The sequence below is a fragment of the Rhinopithecus roxellana genome, chromosome 9 (genome assembly GCF_007565055.1).
Source record: "Rhinopithecus roxellana isolate Shanxi Qingling chromosome 9, ASM756505v1, whole genome shotgun sequence".
Classification (NCBI taxonomy): Eukaryota; Metazoa; Chordata; class Mammalia; order Primates; family Cercopithecidae; genus Rhinopithecus; species Rhinopithecus roxellana.
Genome location: NC_044557.1, coordinates 115,912,493 through 115,934,873, shown reverse-complemented (window position 1 = coordinate 115,934,873; position 22,381 = coordinate 115,912,493). Strand labels below are relative to the sequence as shown.

The 22,381-nt window shown below is 40.5% G+C and overlaps 1 protein-coding gene across 1 annotated transcript in view; it reads right to left on the bottom strand.

The window, feature by feature from the left end:
• KCNB2 (potassium voltage-gated channel subfamily B member 2) overlaps positions 1-22,381 on the bottom strand; it is a 416,387-nt gene that overhangs the window by 371,459 nt on the left and 22,547 nt on the right. Inside the window, exon 2 of the mRNA XM_010363513.2 lies at positions 14,303-14,974. Coding sequence (XP_010361815.1) covers positions 14,303-14,881 — 579 coding nt within the window. The 5' untranslated portion in view covers positions 14,882-14,974. The remainder of the gene's footprint in view (positions 1-14,302; positions 14,975-22,381) is intronic.

The following is a 22,381-nucleotide window of genomic DNA, read 5'->3' as shown; positions in this document are numbered from 1 at the left end:
AACTACATGCTATGACATGAATATACAAGTTAGATAGTCCTATATAAAATATTGCCAGAAACAAATGCAATTCTAAGATACAAACTAAAATTTGAATGTTTTACAAAATCTATATTTGAAGAATCCATTTGGTTGAGAACTTAACTTAGATGACACCAGATGGGACAACTGCCCTTCAATATTCCAAATTGAGCTCTAGATAGTATATTGATTAAAGCTAAAATGATGACTTGAAGGCTAGGATTCTTCCTCTCCTGTGCAAATATCCTGAGGTTGGTTGCAGTGACAGATGCTGCAACCAAGCAAACCCATCTGGAGCTGCACCGGGTTGACTTGGCTGTCCTTGGCACTGCTGTGGCGTAGGCTTGAAGTAGTTATTTAAAGTGGCATTCAACACTTGTGGTTGCATCACGAATGACTCAATGAGAGAGAAGTTAAAGCATGAAATCTAGGTGGCAATGACCTCTAGCGTCCTGAAACAAAATCTTGGGAGACTAATAAAAATATTTCTTCCTTCTATTCTTGGACCATTAGAGCGCTTCCTATGAATTTTCATGCCCTATCAGGTTATCACAAAAGTTTGTATTCTGAACGGGCTGACTGTCTTATGTGGATGACAAAGTTGCATCTACTCTAAATTGCCAAATACATGCTGAAGTTCATTGCTTTTTCTGCAAGTGGGTTCTTTATAATAGAACATACCCTAATGGAGAGGTGGTAGTATGTAAAAGTAACATCTCTCTCTCTCTCTCTCTCTCTCTCTCTCTCTCTCTCTCTCTCTCTCTCTCTCTCACACACACACACACACACACACACACACACACGGGCACATACAATAGACTTTGTCTGTGCCACTCAGTGTGGGCTGCTGCTACCAGCTTCAGCCACCCTAGACACAGAAACTTGACAAACATCAGTTGGGTTCAGGTACCTGTCCTTAGTAATATCCAGAGGAATCCTTTTACTTAAAACTTTCTAAAGACATTAAAGGAAATGATTTAAGTGTAAAAATACACTCATTTTATGCATTAGTTAAGGAGTTAACTTAAACCTAGATATATACACAGCCTATAAATAAATACTATATAGGTGGAAAGTCTGGTATAATTCTGTTAGTTCCTAGTATCTCCTGGAAAAACTTTAGAGAGATGAAAGCAAATGTCTTCCTCTTCCATTTTTCTATTTCCTGCCTCTGTGTCAGTTACTACATGTCTCTGTTCCTCATTCATCCATAAGTAGCTGTTTTATTCTAGCTTCATTATGTTTGTGTTAAGCCTGACATTGCCATTGCAGAGAAGTCTCAGTCTCTTCAAGTCCTTCAACGTTCTGCTTATAAACTCTAAAGTGATCATCAACTACAGTCCAGGAGACACTGGGAAAGGAGGTTAAGAACTGGATGTTGCTGATAGATACAGTAAGTGCAGCTTGCCGCCAATGCCCACATACTATGTGGAACAGCTTGCTGGTGTGGCATGGGGTCACCTTTGTCTTTCTCTGACCTGCTGCAGAGGGAGGAAGAATTTTAATGACCAAACAGGCTGTTAATGGGCAAAAATAATTCCCAAGCTTACTGCTATCTTAAAAAGCTTCTACCACCTCTTAGAATACCCAGATAGAATATTTTTAATGAGGGATGTGTCCTGAGAGCTTTATAAATTTCTACTATGCCACATAATCTCCCTTATAAATACAGTAACATTTAACGAGAGCTAGTGCAAATAACAATGAGGAGAAAGAAACAAATTGAGTAAAGTGGACAGCGTTGGGTGAGCAACTAAGCTTGCTCCCTCTCAGTCACTAGCTCCTATACACCAAGCTCACATTATACATAATGCAGATTTATGCCTCGGGGCATTACAGATTACCGAATGCCATGGAACTCTATGGTTATTCTCAAATAGAATCAAACCACCAATGTTAAGTCAATGCTCAAAACAAAAATAACTATTGTAATCTATGGTTATTTCATGAATTGTATTTTAGCAACTTTTTTTTTTTCCTTTAGAACCATGTTTTGATCACAATTTTTTTTAAATCAACTTTGTTAATTATGATAAAGGAAAACACCTTCCTTTATCCGAACGATCAGTTCAAAGGGGTATACAGACAGAGTCTCTAAGTTAAGAATGGCTCTTACTTGGGGTCAGTTAAAATGTCAGGTAGGGCCAGAAAGGCAAGTTTTAAAAATTATGAACATATTTTGTTTACGAATTTCAAACTCTAAAAAATTATAAGATTGTCATTTGTTAATTAAATAATTTGAAACATTTTGTGGAAAACAAAGCATTCTTTAGAGTTACTGTGATGATTTAAAATACGTTTCTTCTCGTTCTGTTTTTTGCTCTGAATTATTTTAAATTTTATTTGAATAATTAGTGTATGTATTTCCAGTGGACTGCCTTTTTTGTGGAACAAACTAGAAATGTAGAGGAATTAAAGTTAATAAAGTGCCCAAAGCTGTTTAGTTTTCATGATTCAATTTATGCAATATCTAGCATTCAATAAAATATTCAATATTTTATATGTGATATGTAATATTCAATAAAACTGACTAATTCAACACTCCTTAACAAATAATCCTATAGGATCTCTGGGAAGAGAATATTTTGTTTCATATTATATGCCAAATATTTCTATAAAATATAAAAGTGGCTAAGAAAAAGGAAAATATCAGTGACATTCAAAATAGCATCTTCTCATGTTTAGTCCCAGTATAACTAACTGCTGTATCTATACCATATCACAATCACAATGCTAATCAATAGTATGACTATTAGTATATCAATATATACCATATATATCAATGTATCAATCCTTATAAGATTCTCTGCAACATGCTGGGGCGCGGGTGGGGGGAAGCTAAATAGTAACAATATAAACAAACATGGATAAGACAATGACCAACCATCTCCTTGAGGAATCAAAGCAATTTCACGTACTTATCAGATGGACTTTCAGATTGAAGTTCCACTAGAGAACATAAATGCTTAAAAGTAAACAATACAGGGTGGCTACCTGAAGTCAAGGTATATGCCCCATGGGAAATTTCTTATAAACTCTTAGCATTTGGAAAGTATTTGTTTTTCTTCTTCCTTTTAATGATAGATAAAGCTCAGATAAGAAGACTTAATCAAAAACAGTATTCAAATCCTTCTAGAGTATTCCAAAGTGGACAGTGTTAAATATTGCAACCTTCCTTCATAATACTTACGCTTACCTAAAAGAGTAGATCATTTATTTTACAAACACTCTCACTTGAAATAAAGAAAACAAACTTGCTAATAATCAAAGCAGTGTATATAAATTTTCAAAGCCAGAATATTTAAATACTGCTGATGTACTCTATTTTGTGATAACACTAAGTAATATAGAAATAACTCATTTTTTAACATTGAAAATGATAATTACTGTATTTATTGAGGTTTAAAAAATAAAGCTTGAAAATAATCTGATGTCTTTTAATATTAATGAAAACTAATGATTTTTCTAAAGAGATGGAAAAACTGCTTGGATATTAAGACTAGCCCTCTTCAGATGCAACCAAGAAGCAAAGAGGAATAAAAAAGTGCATGATTCTTGGGTAATTTACTTTTTCAAAAATATTCACTTGCAAGGTGATGACTTAGTTCATTGTGCAAACTGGGACACTTTGAAGAGTAAAAAGAAACGCTATTAATAATTAGACATGGACAAAAGGTATTAGCCAAGACTATCTCCATAAAACCAGAACATATGGTACCCTAGGTTACAATGGGATGTGGGGGTGTGAGCTTTTTATGACTTCTTCTTCTTCTTTTCTTGCCCTTCTCTCCCATGACCAAATGTGGCCAACTGAACAGTGGTAAGTTTTCAGGGCAGCCTTTCCGGGAAAGCAGAGAAGCGTGGATCTAGAAATAGGATCACTACAGCTAAAAAACGTATTTGAGGCCGGGCGCGGTGGCTCAAGCCTGTAATCCCAGCACTTTGGGCGGCCGAGACGGGCGGATCACGAGGTCAGGAGATCGAGACCATCCTGGCTAACACGGTGAAACCCCGTCTCTACTAAAAAATACAAAAAACTAGCCGGGCGAGGTGGCGGGCGCCTGTAGTCCCAGCTACTCGGGAGGCTCAGGCAGGAGAATGGCGTAAACCCGGGAGGCGGAGCTTGCAGTGAGCTGAGATCCGGCCACTGCACTCCACCCCGGGCGACGAGCGAGACTCTGTCTCAACAACAACAACAACAACAACAACAACAACAACAAAAATTTGAGACATTTAAACCAAAACCCAATGGTGTTTTCTATCTTATCTGTTTTATTTTCTTATGCCTTATTTCTTTCAGGTTTATGACCTGTTAGTCTTCATGGATGATACACTTTACGAAAGGGAAACGCAAATCTTCAAGCTAAACCTCTGTAGATTGGCCAAGTTCTTTTAAATTCTATCATCTGTTAACATCTCTGAACTCTTATGCTATGTTATTGGAAGAACACAAACAGCTTAATCTGTACAGATGGGATGCAGAGAGGAAAGGGGAAGAAAGGAAAATGATAAGCCACCAATAAAGAAACAGTATGACTAGCATAATAATTAGCCCACTGCAGATAAGAATGAGAGCACTGCTCAGTACAAAGAGGTGCCTCAATGCAGAGGAGAGCACTGCACGGTACACAGAGGGGTCTCAATGTAGAGGAGAGCACTGCACGGTACACAGAGGGGTCTCAATGTAGAGGAGAGCACTGCACGGTACACAGAGGGCCTTCAATGTAGAGGAGAGCACTGCACAGTACACAGAGGGCCTTCAATGTAGAGGAGAGCACTGCACGGTACACAGAGGGCCTTCAATGTAGAGGAGAGCACTGCACAGTACACAGAGGGCCTTCAATGTAGAGGAGAGCACTGCTCAGTACAAAGAGGTGCCTCAATGCAGAGGAGAGCACTGCACGGTACACAGAGGGGTCTCAATGTAGAGGAGAGCACTGCACGGTACACAGAGGGGTCTCAATGTAGAGGAGAGCACTGCACGGTACACAGAGGGCCTTCAATGTAGAGGAGAGCACTGCACGGTACACAGAGGGCCTTCAATGTAGAGGAGAGCACTGCTCAGTACACAGAGGGCCTTCAATGTAGAGGAGAGCACTGCACGGTACACAGAGGGCCTTCAATGTAGAGGAGAGCACTGCACGGTACACAGAGGGCCTTCAATGTAGAGGAGAGCACTGCACAGTACACAGAGGGCCTTCAATGTAGAGGAGAGCACTGCTCAGTACAAAGAGGTGCCTCAATGCAGAGGAGAGCACTGCACGGTACACAGAGGGGTCTCAATGTAGAGGAGAGCACTGCACGGTACACAGAGGGGTCTCAATGTAGAGGAGAGCACTGCACGGTACACAGAGGGCCTTCAATGTAGAGGAGAGCACTGCACAGTACACAGAGGGCCTTCAATGTAGAGGAGAGCACTGCTCAGTACACAGAGGGCCTTCAATGTAGAGGAGAGCACTGCACGGTACACAGAGGGCCTTCAATGTAGAGGAGAGCACTGCACGGTACACAGAGGGCCTTCAATGTAGAGGAGAGCACTGCACGGTACACAGAGGGCCTTCAATGTAGAGGAGAGCACTGCTCAGTACAAAGAGGTGCCTCAATGCAGAGGAGAGCACTGCACGGTACACAGAGGGGTCTCAATGTAGAGGAGAGCACTGCACGGTACACAGAGGGGTCTAAATGTAGAGGAGAGCACTGCACGGTACACAGAGGGCCTTCAATGTAGAGGAGAGCACTGCACAGTACACAGAGGGCCTTCAATGTAGAGGAGAGCACTGCTCAGTACACAGAGGGCCTTCAATGTAGAGGAGAGCACTGCACGGTACACAGAGGGCCTTCAATGTAGAGGAGAGCACTGCACAGTACACAGAGGGCCTTCAATGTAGAGGAGAGCACTGCACGGTACACAGAGGGCCTTCAATGTAGAGGAGAGCACTGCACAGTACACAGAGGGCCTTCAATGTAGAGGAGAGCACTGCTCAGTACAAAGAGGTGCCTCAATGCAGAGGAGAGCACTGCACGGTACACAGAGGGGTCTCAATGTAGAGGAGAGCACTGCACGGTACACAGAGGGGCCTCAATGTAGAGGAGAGCACTGCACGGTACACAGAGGGCCTTCAATGTAGAGGAGAGCACTGCACAGTACACAGAGGGCCTCAATGTAGAGGAGAGCACTGCACGGTACACAGAGGGGTCTCAATGTAGAGGAGAGCACTGCACGGTACACAGAGGGGCCTCAATGTAGAGGAGAGCACTGCACAGTACACAGAGGGCCTTCAATGTAGAGGAGAGCACTGCACAGTACACAGAGGGCCTTCAATGTAGAGGAGAGCACTGCACGGTACACAGAGGGCCTTCAATGTAGAGGAGAGCACTGCACAGTACACAGAGGGCCTTCAATATAGAGGAGAGCACTGCACAGTACACAGAGGGCCTTCAATGTAGAGGAGAGCACTGCACAGTACACAGAGGGCCTCAATGTAGAGGAGAGCACTGCACGGTACACAGAGGGGTCTCAATGTAGAGGAGAGCACTGCACAGTACACAGAGGGCCTTCAATGTAGAGGAGAGCACTGCACGGTACACAGAGGGCCTTCAATGTAGAGGAGAGCACTGCACAGTACACAGAGGGCCTTCAATGTAGAGGAGAGCACTGCACAGTACACAGAGGGGCCTCAATGTAGAGGAGAGCACTGCACAGTACACAGAGGGCCTCAATGTAGAGGAGAGCACTGCTCAGTACAAAGAGGTGCCTCAATGCAGAGGAGAGCACTGCACGGTACACAGAGGGGTCTCAATGTAGAGGAGAGCACTGCACAGTACACAGAGGGCCTTCAATGTAGAGGAGAGCACTGCACGGTACACAGAGGGCCTTCAATGTAGAGGAGAGCACTGCACAGTACACAGAGGGCCTTCAATGTAGAGGAGAGCACTGCACGGTACACAGAGGGCCTTCAATGTAGAGGAGAGCACTGCTCAGTACAAAGAGGTGCCTCAATGCAGAGGAGAGCACTGCACGGTACACAGAGGGGTCTCAATGTAGAGGAGAGCACTGCACGGTACACAGAGGGCCTCAATGTAGAGGAGAGCACTGCACGGTACACAGAGGGGTCTCAATGTAGAGGAGAGCACTGCACAGTACACAGAGGGCCTTCAATGTAGAGGAGAGCACTGCACGGTACACAGAGGGCCTTCAATGTAGAGGAGAGCACTGCACAGTACACAGAGGGCCTTCAATGTAGAGGAGAGCACTGCACAGTACACAGAGGGCCTCAATGTAGAGGAGAGCACTGCACGGTACACAGAGGGGTCTCAATGTAGAGGAGAGCACTGCACAGTACACAGAGGGCCTTCAATGTAGAGGAGAGCACTGCACGGTACACAGAGGGCCTTCAATGTAGAGGAGAGCACTGCACAGTACACAGAGGGCCTTCAATGTAGAGGAGAGCACTGCACAGTACACAGAGGGGCCTCAATGTAGAGGAGAGCACTGCACAGTACACAGAGGGCCTCAATGTAGAGGAGAGCACTGCACAGTACACAGAGGGCCTTCAATGTAGAGGAGAGCACTGCACAGTACACAGAGGGCCTTCAATGTAGAGGAGAGCACTGCACAGTACACAGAGGGCCTCAATGTAGAGGAGAGCACTGCACAGTACACAGAGGGCCTTCAATGTAGAGGAGAGCACTGCACGGTACACAGAGGGCCTTCAATGTAGAGGAGAGCACTGCACGGTACACAGAGGGCCTTCAATGTAGAGGAGAGCACTGCACAGTACACAGAGGGCCTTCAATGTAGAGGAGAGCACTGCACAGTACACAGAGGGGCCTCAATGTAGAGGAGAGCACTGCACAGTACACAGAGGGCCTCAATGTAGAGGAGAGCACTGCACAGTACACAGAGGGCCTTCAATGTAGAGGAGAGCACTGCACAGTACACAGAGGGCCTTCAATGTAGAGGAGAGCACTGCACAGTACACAGAGGGCCTCAATGTAGAGGAGAGCACTGCACAGTACACAGAGGGCCTTCAATGTAGAGGAGAGCACTGCACGGTACACAGAGGGGTCTCAATGTAGAGGAGAGCACTGCACAGTACACAGAGGGCCTTCAATGTAGAGGAGAGCACTGCACAGTACACAGAGGGCCTCAATGTAGAGGAGAGCACTGCACAGTACACAGAGGGGCCTCAATGTAGAGGAGAGCACTGCACAGTACACAGAGGGCCTTCAATGTAGAGGAGAGCACTGCACAGTACACAGAGGGCCTCAATGTAGAGGAGAGCACTGCACAGTACACAGAGGGGCCTCAATGTAGAGGAGAGCACTGCACAGTACACAGAGGGCCTTCAATGTAGAGGAGAGCACTGCACAGTACACAGAGGGCCTCAATGTAGAGGAGAGCACTGCACAGTACACAGAGGGGCCTCAATGTAGAGGAGAGCACTGCACAGTACACAGAGGGCCTTCAATGTAGAGGAGAGCACTGCACAGTACACAGAGGGCCTTCAATGTAGAGGAGAGCACTGCACAGTACACAGAGGGCCTTCAATGTAGAGGAGAGCACTGCACAGTACACAGAGGGCCTTCAATGTAGAGGAGAGCACTGCACAGTACACAGAGGGGCCTCAATGTAGAGGAGAGCACTGCACGGTACACAGAGGGGCCTCAATGTAGAGGAGAGCACTGCACGGTACACAGAGGGGCCTCAATGTAGAGGAGAGCACTGCACGGTACACAGAGGGGCCTCAATGTAGAGGAGAGCACTGCACGGTACACAGAGGGGCCTCAATGTAGAGGAGAGCACTGCACGGTACACAGAGGGGCCTCAATGTAGAGGAGAGCACTGCACGGTACACAGAGGGGTCTCAATGTAGAGGAGAGCACTGCACGGTACACAGAGGGGCCTCAATGTAGAGGAGAGCACTGCACGGTACACAGAGGGGCCTCAATGTAGAGGAGAGCACTGCACGGTACACAGAGGGGCCTCAATGTAGAGGAGAGCACTGCATAGTACACAGAGGGGCCTCAATGTAGAGGGGTATCTGTGTTGTTCACACTGCATCACTTCATGTTTTTGGCTCATTTGTGGTTTTAATGCCTGTTATATTTTCTTACCACTAAGATGGTCATCAGAAAACTAAACAAAGTGTTACACAGCCCAAGTTGTTCACTTGGCTGGATCTACTTACAAGCATAACATGTGAAAGTTCTGTTCTTGAACTGAAAGAAAATCACTTATGATTCTGTTTCAATGCCTTCCTTCATTTTTCATTCAAAGCATTAGAATAACTGATCCATACACTATAAATAGAATGAGAATGTTATGTATTCTTTCTCCCTTGATAAGTACACAGTAGTTTTTGTTTTGTCTTGATTTATTTTCTTTTTGCTATTTCTGTGGCTTGAAAGGCCTACACTCTAATTTAGTTGGAACAGGGAGATAGTTCTCAAGGAGTTATCAACAGGGCAACCAAACAGGTACTAGTATCTAAGAAACATAATTTGGGCTCCTGGCTCTGTGGAGAGCTGAATTTCCAAGCACAGACTACCCATCTGCCACCACCAGCTCCCGACTTGATCCAAGGATGGCTATGGTCTCCTGGCCCTTCAGGTGCCGTGCTGCACCATGCCAACAACAATGGACCTGTGGATGTATAGAGGGAATAAGATGCAGGCAAGAAACACGGTTATCTCCTTCCCTCCGTTCCATGCATTTTCAGGGAGAGAAAATTGGTGCTAGTGAGGAGGAATAAAAAAACTTACATAGTGCCATCATTTGTGGCCCTCTGAACTCCATTTTTCGTTTAACTTAATTTTTCTCTGTAGGTGGCTATTGATGAAAAAAAGTGGAGAAATATTTCTCTAGTCAATCATTCCCCACTTTTCTTAAACTAAAATAAAGCCAGTTCCTGAGGGGCACAAGACATGTATGCGCGTGTGTATGTGTGTGTGTGTGTGTGTGTGAGAGAGAGAGAGAGAGAGAGAGAGAGTGAATGAGAGAGAGAGGAGGAGGGGTAAGAGGAGTGGGGGAAAGGGAGGGAGGAAGTAGTGGCTATGCATAAATGAGGAAACTTAGGAGTGGAAAGCAGGTCCTAAACCATGCCCCCACTTGACCTGTATGCTGCCCCGAAAAAGCTGCTGTGTGCTCTCACTGTTTGGTTCAGATGAATAGAAAAGTGTTTCCGCAGATTTCGCCTCCTGCTGTTCTTATCCAATAAGGGCTGCTTACGTTCTAGCTTCCTGACCTGACACCTGAGATCAGCCTGTTGTCTGGCACTGCCCAGCACACACATGCACTTATGCTCTTAGAGGGAGTCTTCCCTCAGAGGACTCAGCCATGAGCCCAGATTCCTGGATTTGCTGGAAACCCAGATGATTTCCTTTGTTCTTGACCTTCTTAAGACATCCAAAGTGAGGGCCCTGTGTGGTACTGATGAGTCTAGTTTCTTTCAGATCTCAGGTGGGCTGTGCTACTTCCTGATTGTTGTTTCATCCCAAAGGCTGAGAATATTGCCTGCCACAAGACCCATTTCTCAAATATGCTTTTAAACACCTTTTAGACTGACGTCACTATATGCAATATTTACAGGGAAATAGCTACTGCAGTTTACTTGGGAAGAAGCCAAGGAAAAGAGAGAAAAATGTTTCCAGTCCAGAGACTGACTAAATTGCCATGACCTGGAAGAGGTACAGGATCAAGTCGATTTCCAATTTTTGCCCAAGAAACTGGCAGCAAGTTGAGCCCTTTTCTTCCCCTTGCACGATCCTATGAAAGGCACACTAAAGTCAGCAATTCCTGTCGTGGTAACCCAGGGAGTCGTTCCAGTCATGCCCTGGGCCCATTCAGCTGAGCCACACATTCACAAACCACCTCAAATTAAACTGTGTACATTATTTCTGTATGAGGGCATGTACAGTCACCAACATACACTGACAAGAGTCAAAAAGACAGAGTCCATCATACAGATATAAACCTGTGTCCCATTACCAAGTCACACCATATCCCAGAGAACTAAGAAATAAGTATTTCTATTCTCCCTGTCATTATGTTTTGAATAGTATGATTATATTTCATGGTTTTATATATGTGTGCAAAAATGTTAATTTGTTAAATGTAATATTTCAGATATACCACATTGTTAAACCCCGTTTTGGCTTTTTTTTCAGGTATTAATACACCAGAACATCCAAGTAAGAGAAGTGGCTCCTTATGTGACACCAGGGAACATGTTCCAAACGAGTTGACTTGTTATTGTCAGAGAAATACCCAAAGACAAAGATAATAGGCCAACTGACCTTGTAATAATTTTTTATATCATAGGGGATGCATATAGCATGGGCTGAACAATTATTACTTAACTGAGTATTTATTTCATATCAAAGAATAGATATTTTAGCCTGTTATGCAACACCTGATAGAGAGGGTCAAATTTTTCCTTCCATACTAGGGATTTGGCAAATAATCTTATAACTTTTATACTTTCTTCATTACAGGAATCTATTAAGTTATACAAAAACTGAAAGAGAAAAACACACAAATATTTTCAATGATATGAAATCCCAGTTAAAGATAAGAGAATATTTTAAGGATAGTTTTAAATTCTGGAAAGAATGGAGTGTCTAAGTACCTACTTTAATGTGTGTGGCACACATAGAGCATATGTTCAATTAAATTATCATACTGAATAAGCAAAAAACTGGAAAGGCAAGGTCCACAGATATTCTGCTTTAAAGCTATCTTACCTCCTAAGCAAGTGAGGATGAATACGAAGGTTCCAAGCATTCCTACACAAGGGCTTCACAACATAGGAAAGAGCCTGATGTACCCACACAATAAAGTAAATAGTGAGGGCTAGAATATCACCCTATTGCAGCTGTAATATTACTACTTTTTCTTAAGTTGTGAAAATACTATCCACACATACCTGCATTACCACTCCCCTCACCAAGAATTACTCCAGAAAGAAAAAAAAAAAAAAAAAAAAAAAAAAAAAACAAGTTATAGGACTCGAGAAGAGTACAGGAAAAGGTAGTGGTTTATATAAGACATTACACAGAGCCATTTTTAAAAGGCTCTAAACCTCAGACAAACGAACAATAATTTCACTAAACTACTATATAATCGAATGTAAATAATTTCCGTAATATTTCACTATTCAAACAGAGAGGAAAATGTAGACATATAAACAAACATAAATCCTGTATGGAAATTTAGTAAAGAATCAACTTATAGTGAAGATTGACTTAGCTTGATTAACAATGTGGAAACAAATTTACCATTTATAACTGCATAAAATTTTCCAAAACCAACGTCTTTGGCTGCTGGGTAGAGTTTGTAGGTAGATTTCTTGTCTATTCATACAGACACAATTTGAAGCAAACTTAAATAATATGTTGGATGCACATGTAAAGGTCTATTGTAATGAGCTGTGGTCATAGTTACCTTCTTAGAGATTAAGAAATGGCTATTTCTTCTAAAATTTACAGATTAAATGAACTACCTTGTGTAGGAAATCAGGTTATTGACCTTATTCTATCCTTGTGAGAAATTCTTCGGGAAAATATACATATATCTTAAATTTTTTCTGTAATAGTACTTAACTTTAGATATAGGTTAATAATGTCATTATGAACAAATAAACTACAGTAACCTTTCAAATTGTCTTTGACTTAATTGCTTTATTTTTATATAGTTGGCTAACTTTCTCTGGAACTTTTGACGGAACAATGATTTATTCCTTAGTTGCCTAAAGGCTTGAAAGAACTCATTTAACACCCACAATACTCACTTAACTCCAGAATCTGTCTCATTCATTTTCAAAATTCACTCCATATTTTTAGTAGTAACTCAAGTATGTACCTAAACACTTGATATTGGAAAGAGCAGTAGCCTTTCTCAATCAAAACCCACAAATATGGCACATTTATTTTTTTCTTACAAGTTAAGTGAAAGGAAACAACTTATCCAAAACTACAAAAAAACCTAAAGTCTTCCATTTGCCACAAAATATGCATTTCTTTGTTATAGACAACAGATATCATTTTATTTCATTTAGGTGCATGTCCTGGCTGGAAAGTAAAATGCCTTTAGAAGTCAACCAGAAAGAAAACCAAACAAAAAGCAGTTTTACAATCATCTGCATTAGCTTATTATTTACATTATTTATGTGCTATAGATTATCATGTAGAATCTTAATTTCCAGTCAAAAATCTCATATGGTCTATTACAAATTCTGAAATCATTACCGTTTACAAGAGAGAATATATTAGAAAAAACAGTAAATAATCAAAAGAATTCATGTGATGACACACTCTTCCCTTCTCCATTCCGTACTCCATTTTCATCCATTATGCACAAAATGTCAATACTATACCCCTGCAGCTAAAGATGGCTTTTTGAATTTTTACTTATCATTCATACTGCAATACAGAACTAAATATATGGAGTGGAAATTGGTTTGGGCTAACTTTGAAAGCTCTGGATAAAATTAGACAATCACACAGTTGAATTATATACTGGAATTAGTGACAAAAAATTTACTGTGAGATTTAGATACATGCAGTCACAATGGGGAAATATGAATTTGCTTTCATTTTAAGTAAATACTTTATGAACTCAGACATGGTAATACCTCAATTGTAAAAAAAAAAAAAAAATTCAACAACAGTCAGAAACATGCACTGTTAAAGGAGGCCTCACAAGGGCGGGGAGGGGTACGTGGATGCATTCTGGACATTGACTCATTTTTTACACAGCTTAGTAAAACAGTCCCTTCCTCATGTGTGTGGTGCCTGCCCTCTGAGCTACCTGGGGCCATGCTCTCGTTTCTTTCCTTGATCCTCTACAGAGCCAGGCTAAGAGGTACCTCCTCTCCTTCCAGTGACAGTACCTTCCCTTTGTTCAAGATGGAGCTCAGGCCCTCATCTTCCACAAGACTCAGTGCCTGATGAGTCTGAGCTAGGGCTTTCTCCTCAACCTCCAAGTCACCAACATGATACAGCGCCAGGAAAATGAGGACTCTCTTTCACCCTCTGTTGCTCATGCCCCTTTCTACACACAATAATTATTATTTATGAAAGGGTAATGCCACTTTATGACATTAACCAGGATGAGTTACTATATTGGACTAAATAAGATTTTGGAAAGGAGTTTTTCACTGTCTGTGTAGCTATGCTTTGTTCTGTGTTACTAAAACAGTAAAAAAAAGTTATACTCTCTTGAATGTAGGTTGCATCTTTTCTGACCACAGACAGGCAAGCAATACCATAGGTTTCATACCTTTGCAGCCACTGATGAGTTAGGTTTCTCCAGCAAGTCCCACAGTTTCTTCCTTTTATCAGGGCAGCAGGTATTATCAAACTCTTCTCCTTCTCGCTCTCGCATAGTCTCTGCCTCTCGCCTCAGTTCTTCGTTCATTTGTTCTTTTTTTTGATGATATCTGGCCTGGCAGCAGGACTCTAAGTAGATCTCATCAATCCCCCAGTAATCAAGTTCTTGGCCAAAAGAAAGTGCACACATTTCTTCCATCATATGGAGTTTCCCTGTCCGGTAGAAATTTAAAATGGAAGTGAAGGCTCCTGGATGCCGATCAAAGAAATACTCGTTCTCGTTCAGATTATAGTCATCGCACACCTCCAGGAGGCTCTCGTGTGTGTTGCAGTCTCGAAGCTTCCCCAGGCGCGTCCTGGGCAGCCTGTCCAGCGTTCTCCACAGGACTTCGTGGTTGAGGCCCCCCACGTTGATTTTAACTCTCCTGGAGCATGTTTTGCTCCGGATAATGTCCACAGGCTCTGGAGGAAGAGAAAGTGTCGACCTTGAAGTCTTCCTGTTTAAGCCCGGGGGAGCCTTTTCTGCCATTTTGAACTAGACAAAGCCGCAGAGCCAGGGTCCTTAAAAAATGAGGTCAACTGAAGCAATATCCTTCTGGGGCAGGCATTTCCACTGACAAAGCTGGAAGAAAGCAACAATCACTTGGTTACTTGCATTTTCCTAGAGTATTTCCTGTTCTATGGGATCATTCTGTTGTTACAACCAGAAGGTACACTATTAACGACTGAATACAACCAGAAGGTACAATATTAACGACTAGATACTTTTGGAGATATACATCTTTCCTTTAGGATATAGGAAAGGGGGGAAAAGACAACACAGTGTACTACACAGAAGAGGCTGTGTATTCAATGATATATACCTATAGGCTGGCAACTCCCAAACATGTCATGAGAGACCTCTTTCTCAAGCTGCAGACTAAAAGATCCATGTGCTTGATCAACTCTTTTTTTTGAGACAGGGTCTCTCTCTGTGACCCAGGCTGCAGTGCAGTGGCACCATCACAGCTCACTGCAGCCTTGATCTCCTGGGCTCAGATGATCCTCCCACCTCATCCTCCCAGGTATCTGGGATGTGCCACCACACCTGGCTAATTCTTGTGTTTTTTGTAGAGACAGGGTTTCTCCATGTTGCCCAGGCTGGTCTTGAACTCCGGGGTGCAAGCAATCCACCTGCCTCGGCGTTCCAAAGTACTAGGATTACAGGGTGAGCCACCGCACCTTGCCCTGATCAACTCCTTCTAGATAAACCACAGACATCTTAAGCTAAACTGACCTAGGTGCCAATCTCCCCAACCAGTTCCTGATCATTCTCCATCTTAGATTTATGGCCTTCCCCATCCCATACCCAGTCACCCTCACTAAAACTCTGTGAAATTCCGATCCATCCGTCCACATCCAAATAAGCACCAAGTCTTACCAATTATACCTCCTAACCATTGCTTAACGCCTCCAACACTGTTACGAAGGTTCCCATTACCACAATGCTGGTTCGAATCCTCAGCATCACTTGCCTAGACTTCTTTTCCTTTCTTTTTTTTTTTTTTTAAACAGAGTCTCATTCTGTAGCCCAGGCTGGAGTGCAGTGGCACAATCTCAGCTCACTGCAACTTCTGCCTCCTGGGCTCAAGTGATCCTCTCACCTCAGCTTTCCAAGTAGCTGGGACTACAGGCTTGCACCACCATGCCACGCTAATTTTTTTTTTTTTTTTTATTTCCCAGGCTGGTTTGAAATTCCCAAGCTTAAGCAATCGGCCAGCCTTGCCTACACTTCTAATACAGCCTTAAATTGGATCCCAAACTCGGGTTTTGTCCACCTAAAAACCATTTTCCACATAGCTATTGGAATGCTCTGCTAAGATACAAATTTGACCTTGCCACTCACATGCTTTAAATCCTGCAAAATGTCATCATTATTGGAATTTCATTTTTGAAGTCCTACCAGCACTTTAAAGCCTAGTTAGTCCTAGTAGGTCCAGCCTCCTCTCCATCTTCACTTTTCATCTTTCCCTCATCACTATATTCCAGCAACCCCAGACTGCACACAACATTCCCTTTCAAGCTCCTGGCCTTTCCATATTGTGTTCTGGAAACATCTTTCTTGTTTCCTTCTGACTGACCAGTACTTGCTTTTCAAGACTCAGCTCAAACCTCACCTCCTCCAGAAAGCTCTCCATAATATTCCCACTGTGGGATCATGAAACTTCCACCATACCATTGCAATACACCTTTCCCATAGTATGCTGGGCACTCCTGAGGACAAAGACCATCTTTTCTATTATTATGTTCCTATCACCAAGCACAGTGCTTATACAGTGTAGTTTAATAAATATTTAACAGTTAATCCATTCCATAATTATTTTCCACAAGAGAGCTGACCAAAGTAATCTATGTGGCCAGAAAATGCAAAAAAATGAATTATTGGGATCACTTATTTAAAATGCATCTGTGTTTATATGTTATGTATATATAACATACATCAGAATGTGTGTGGGTGTTGTGTGTGTGTGTGTGTGTGTGTGTATGTGTGTGTATTCTTCTGCTTCACGGCTCTTTTCTCCTGTGTACTAATTCTTTAAAGTATTACTGCTCTTGTAGTCCCTCTTATTGATCTGTTATTCTGATCTGTAGCAGCAAGCATCTTCTTAGTTATCTTCCCCTATAATGTTTTTGCAGAAAATCATAGAGCTTCAAGCAATTCATCCAAAATACCACCTTTAATATAAAACATCATGTTTCACACAGTAAACAGCTTATACTAAAGGGGAAAACTATTAGATTTAAGAGGTCCTTATAATTAGAACTCTCTTTTAAGATACACACCAATTTCTGCATGCCCCTGGCTTCTCCATCCTGCAAGTTAAATTTACTTCTCCATCTGGAGGCCAAAGATCCTCTTGAATGAATACAAGACAAGGTAATGAAAAATGTAGATGGACTATATAAGAATTATTTCAAATGTGGCCAATAAAGACACTTGCATGAGGAATTTTTTCAACTACAGAGTTACAGGAATATTTTCAGCATACACACACACACACACACTTTCATCACACATGACAAAAATGCTTATATTTACAAAAATAAGAAGATCTATAATGATCGAGTAAGCAACTTAAATTCTCTGGGCTTGAATTTTCTAATCTACAAAAAAAGACAATGTTATCTATTTCATGCACAATATTATGATGATTAGATGAGATTGTTGATGTGAAATGCTCACTGCAAGGAGGTATATCTGAATAGAATAAGAATATTCATATTTCTTCCTAAAGTTTGGTTTCCAAGCACTGAAAGAAAACTAAGATTAAAGCTATATTAGTTTCTATTAAATAAAGTCTAGCTTTTAAATTTTCTCTTCACATATATGTTCTGTCTTTCCCATTGAATTATAAGTAAAGGCCTGGGATTGTGGGTCCAAACTTTTCTCTACTGAGCACTGAACCCACACGTAACAGGCACCTCATAGCATCTGTCTTTGGTGCCACTGATGTTCATGTTCTAATTTTATATTCAGGTGATGATGAACAATATATATGTTAAAAATTGAGAAACACTATCAGGATCAGGCAAAAACAGCTGAAAATATTAGAGATAGGGCAATTCTAGTGATTAATCTGAATATGGAGTCTCCATTAAATAACTTAGTTGTAGGTACACTGACATCTCAACAATCAATCATCAAATTGTCCACATAAATAACAAACTGTGAGCTGATGCAGTTTGAATTTGAATACAAATAAAAATAAAATAAATGTACTCTTTTTGAACACCATGTCATATGCTAATATGAAGATAAATCATTTTTGAACTGATTATAATATCAGATAAGAGGTTTTCCAGGAAGAGAATTAACTCCAGAATGACACAAATATCTCATTTGTTTGTGGTGAAGGGCATGGTATGCCTTGCTATTTTGAAGAAGTCATTAAAAAAGGAAATGTTATATCATAGTCACTGGTAGGTCACTATTTGTCTTAAACAATTTCACGTGCATTGTGTATAGTGAATTTTCATTTTTGTAGGGTGTATGTCTCAAGTGAAGAGAGGTCATAAGACTTAAATTTCAAAACATCTTCTTCACTGATCAAGAACTTTCTATTATATGAAATCCAGTGTTGATTACAAGTCCCGCAAAAAAAGACACACTGAAATTTAATACCCTTTCTTGATAGCAGGGATAGAGAAACTAAGGGTGAGAAAACAGCCTGTTGATTTGATTTTCTTAAGATTTAAAGATGATCTGCTCTCATTATTGTTACTATGGTTAAAAGATTTTTTATTCTCCCTGGAAAGAATGTTCTGCCTGTTACCTGATAAAGAGCGCAGGCTCAAAGGCATAAGTTCCTGAGCAGTTGAAGAGCTGTGAATAGTGTTCCAAAAGTTAATCAAGCCTTCAGAATAAGCCTATAATAAATGCAAGCTGCAGAGCATAAGCCCTGATCAACAGCGCCTTTGAAACTCACTGAACCTTTCTGCTTGCCTGCTTGCCTTTCTCCCTTCTATTTCTTCTTCTGTGGGTTTCTCTCTTACTATCCCCCATGTCTGTTATGCCACATGCTACCTATCTTTCTTCCTTTGCTTTCCCTCTTTTCCTGTCCTGATCCCTAGATCTTTCCATCCTCACAGCCACTTAAACACAACACCAAACTATATTTTTTCAGACTTATATATACTTCATTAAGTTTACTGTAGCCAATCTTAATATAGAGGCTTCCTGGGCTGAAAATACCTTCCAGGAGATAAAAACATCTAAACAGAGTTGGAGGTCTATGGAATCATAAAAGGGGCTCGCTCTGAGGCTCAGGACACCTCAGTTCCGCATTGCCCTCAATTGCTAATTGAACTTTAATTTCTTCACCCATTAAGTGGTGGCATGGCCATGGCTAAAATTCTTTAATTTCCTATGACACTTAATTTTTTCCTTTCACTGCGATTCTGCTCCTTTTACCTCCCCATGCCCTCCAATCACCATCCTTACTTCAGATAGAAATAAAGCTATAATGCTGCCTCAGTCAATGAAACATTTTCCATGTCTAGTTTCTTGAGGAAGATGGTTTTCATATTTCATTTCAAGAACCTTTACTTTAATATTTATCATGGCTTGAAACAGACTACCTTCAGAACATCATGAAAGTTTCATTTATTTTATTTAGTGTTTAGTTAATTTCTATCTGTTAACTTTTCATTTTAAATTTATGTCCTTTTCTGCCATATAAATTTTACTTCTAGCAATGAATCTGCCAGTTCCCTGTGGGTAAGGGTATTGTGTTTTACGACCCTAGAGCGTTCGCAAAATTTACGTTTTTAATTTCAGTAATTAAAGTGGATATGATGTATTTTCTCATCATGCTTTTGTAAGTGAATTTATGTCTATCATAATGATTTTTACCCCATAAAATTAATCATGCAGTTCAATTCTGTATATAAGTGTAATATAAAATGCAATAATTCAGTGCTTAAATTGTGTAGATATTATGCAACTGTGAATAATTTATAAACATAAATTGTCAGTATAAACAGAAGACACTTTTGTTTGAGACCTCAGAACACATGTTTTCATGTCAAGGGCAAAATTTTAGTGAATATTTTCTTTCAGCAGTTTGTTGATTTATTTCACCTCATTCAATGAATTGAAAGTTAAGCTTGCTACAATCAGTCAGCCAGCGCGAATGTACTCAATATCCCTTCATTAGTCTTCTAGAGAAAAAAAAAGTGGCTCTGTAAACAATAAACAACAACAAACATTTGAGTTTTGCACAGCTGCACCCTGCTTCTACAGCAGCGTAGCATTATGCTGCCACCCGCTCAGGGCCAAAACTGACAAAACATAACTTTCTCATCATGGCATCTTAATTACAGCTTGAGGCTCCAGGTTTGGAGGGGGAGTGGGGTTTACTGTAGTCTCAAGAATACTAGCATTATGTCATACACTTGACACTTCCTTCATGGAGCCAGGCAGGGTAAGTCACATGTGCGATCCTGTGAAGATAAAAAGCAAACCTTTCTAAAGATGTAAGCGATGTTTAACATTTCATTTTTGTGTTGCTAGAACATGCTGAGCAGGCACTGCAAACAAACAGCTCTGAGACCTTTAAGTCTGTATCACTGCATATATAGCTCTAAGGCATTTTCTTAAATTTTCATGTACAGCATTAAGTAATAAGTTTCTGTAGAAACTATATTTCAGAGAACCACAAGATGATCTGCAGTAGATATCTGAAGAGAAAGGCATCATAATTGTTAGCTGAAGATTAAATCAGTGTATGTTTTTTAATTCCATTGTTGGCTGCAATTTTTAAAAGCACTTCCAAAATTTACTAATAAAAAACCAATAACATTATAACAACTTAAAAACATATGTATATATTTATATATATATATATAAATATATATATTTAAAGTATATATATTTAAAGTAAGGTCCTGGAAATTTTCAGCTATCCTAAGAAATTCAACAAACCTGCAACCTGCATTACTTTAGAACCTGGTCAGAAGTGTTTAATAAATTTCATAATGTTTATTATTTTTAATATATAAAATTCTAGGAATAACTGAAATGCTGTCCTTGTCCTCAGAAAGTGGAAGGTGACATTTCTTTTCTGCAATCGAAGGCTGCTAATATCAATTTCTTCCTTAACTTTAGCACAAGTATATACTCCTTAGTTTTAAAAAAAAAAAATGAGAACTTTTTTGGGAGGCCGAGGTAGGCAGATCATGAGGTCAAGAGATCGAGACCATCTTGGCCAAAGTGGTGAAACCCCATCTCTGCAAAAAAATACAAAAATTAGCTGGGAGTGGTGGTGTACACTTGTAGTCTCAGCTACTTGGGAGGCTGAGGCAGGAAAATTGCTTGAACCCGGGAGGCAGAGGTTGCAGTGAGTCGAGACTGCACCACTGCACTCCAGCCTGGTGACAGAGTGAGATTCTGTCTCAAAAAAAAAAAAAAAAAAAAAAAAAAAAAAAAAAAAAAAAAAAAAAAAAAAATTAGAACTTTTATCCTTGATATAACCGATGCTTTTTTTAGATACACTCAGATGAAATCCTAAAAGCTTTCCTTTCAGTGGTCAAAGGAAGCATTGTGTTGCAATAAGAAGGGGACAAGACAAGTAATAAATAGGATATGTAATATGAGCATCTTTCAATATCATAGCTGTCTCCAAATTTATAAATAAACTATTTTGTTTAGACCCATAATATAATTTTTCTTCATCAGGATAATTATTTAAATAATTAGGCCCTAAACATATATGTTCACTAAAATTCACTAAAATTACAGAATAAAACACCAGATTTGGTTTTTAGAAAAATGACCTTTTATAAAACATAGCTGACCAGAAAAAAAAAAAAAAACCCTTCTTTATTCTGAAAAATATAATATTGAATGATAAAGCATCTTGGACCTTTTATAGACTACAAGGTATTGTGATGGCTGGAAATTTTTAGTATGCTTCAAAATGCACACAGAAAAGGCCTCAAACTTTTATAGCCACATTCAGCTATTCAGCTACTAGGTTTTCTATTATGATGGTTAAAGTGCCCTTTATATTGGCACCCAAGATGTGTCCTCCTAATTCTTTTCTTTTGCAAGTCTTCCCAGACTCACAGTGTAGTGAAGGGGATAAAGATGAAAGGTGATGAAAAAAATAAGGAAGGCAACCAACAGAGAATCTACTGGTACTAATGAAAGGAATGGGAAACAATGGGCCACCCAGTAATATCCTGAAAAATAAATCACGAACTTCAGTCACTACCTGGTATTCCATGTGGATGATACAATCCACTATTTGGATGAATGACATAAATTTTACATTCCATTTGGATGTTTGGCACAAGATAGACTTAGCCTCTATGAAACCAAATATGGAAATCTTCATGAAATTTGGATAGAATTTGAACAATCTGTAAGGTCTCTTCCAGAAAAAATTAACTTTTAGATCGTGTAATGATTGGTCTGAAATGTTTAGTAGTAATATTCTTGTACAAGGACCTTTGTAGTAATATTCTTGTACAAAGACCGTTTCTCAGT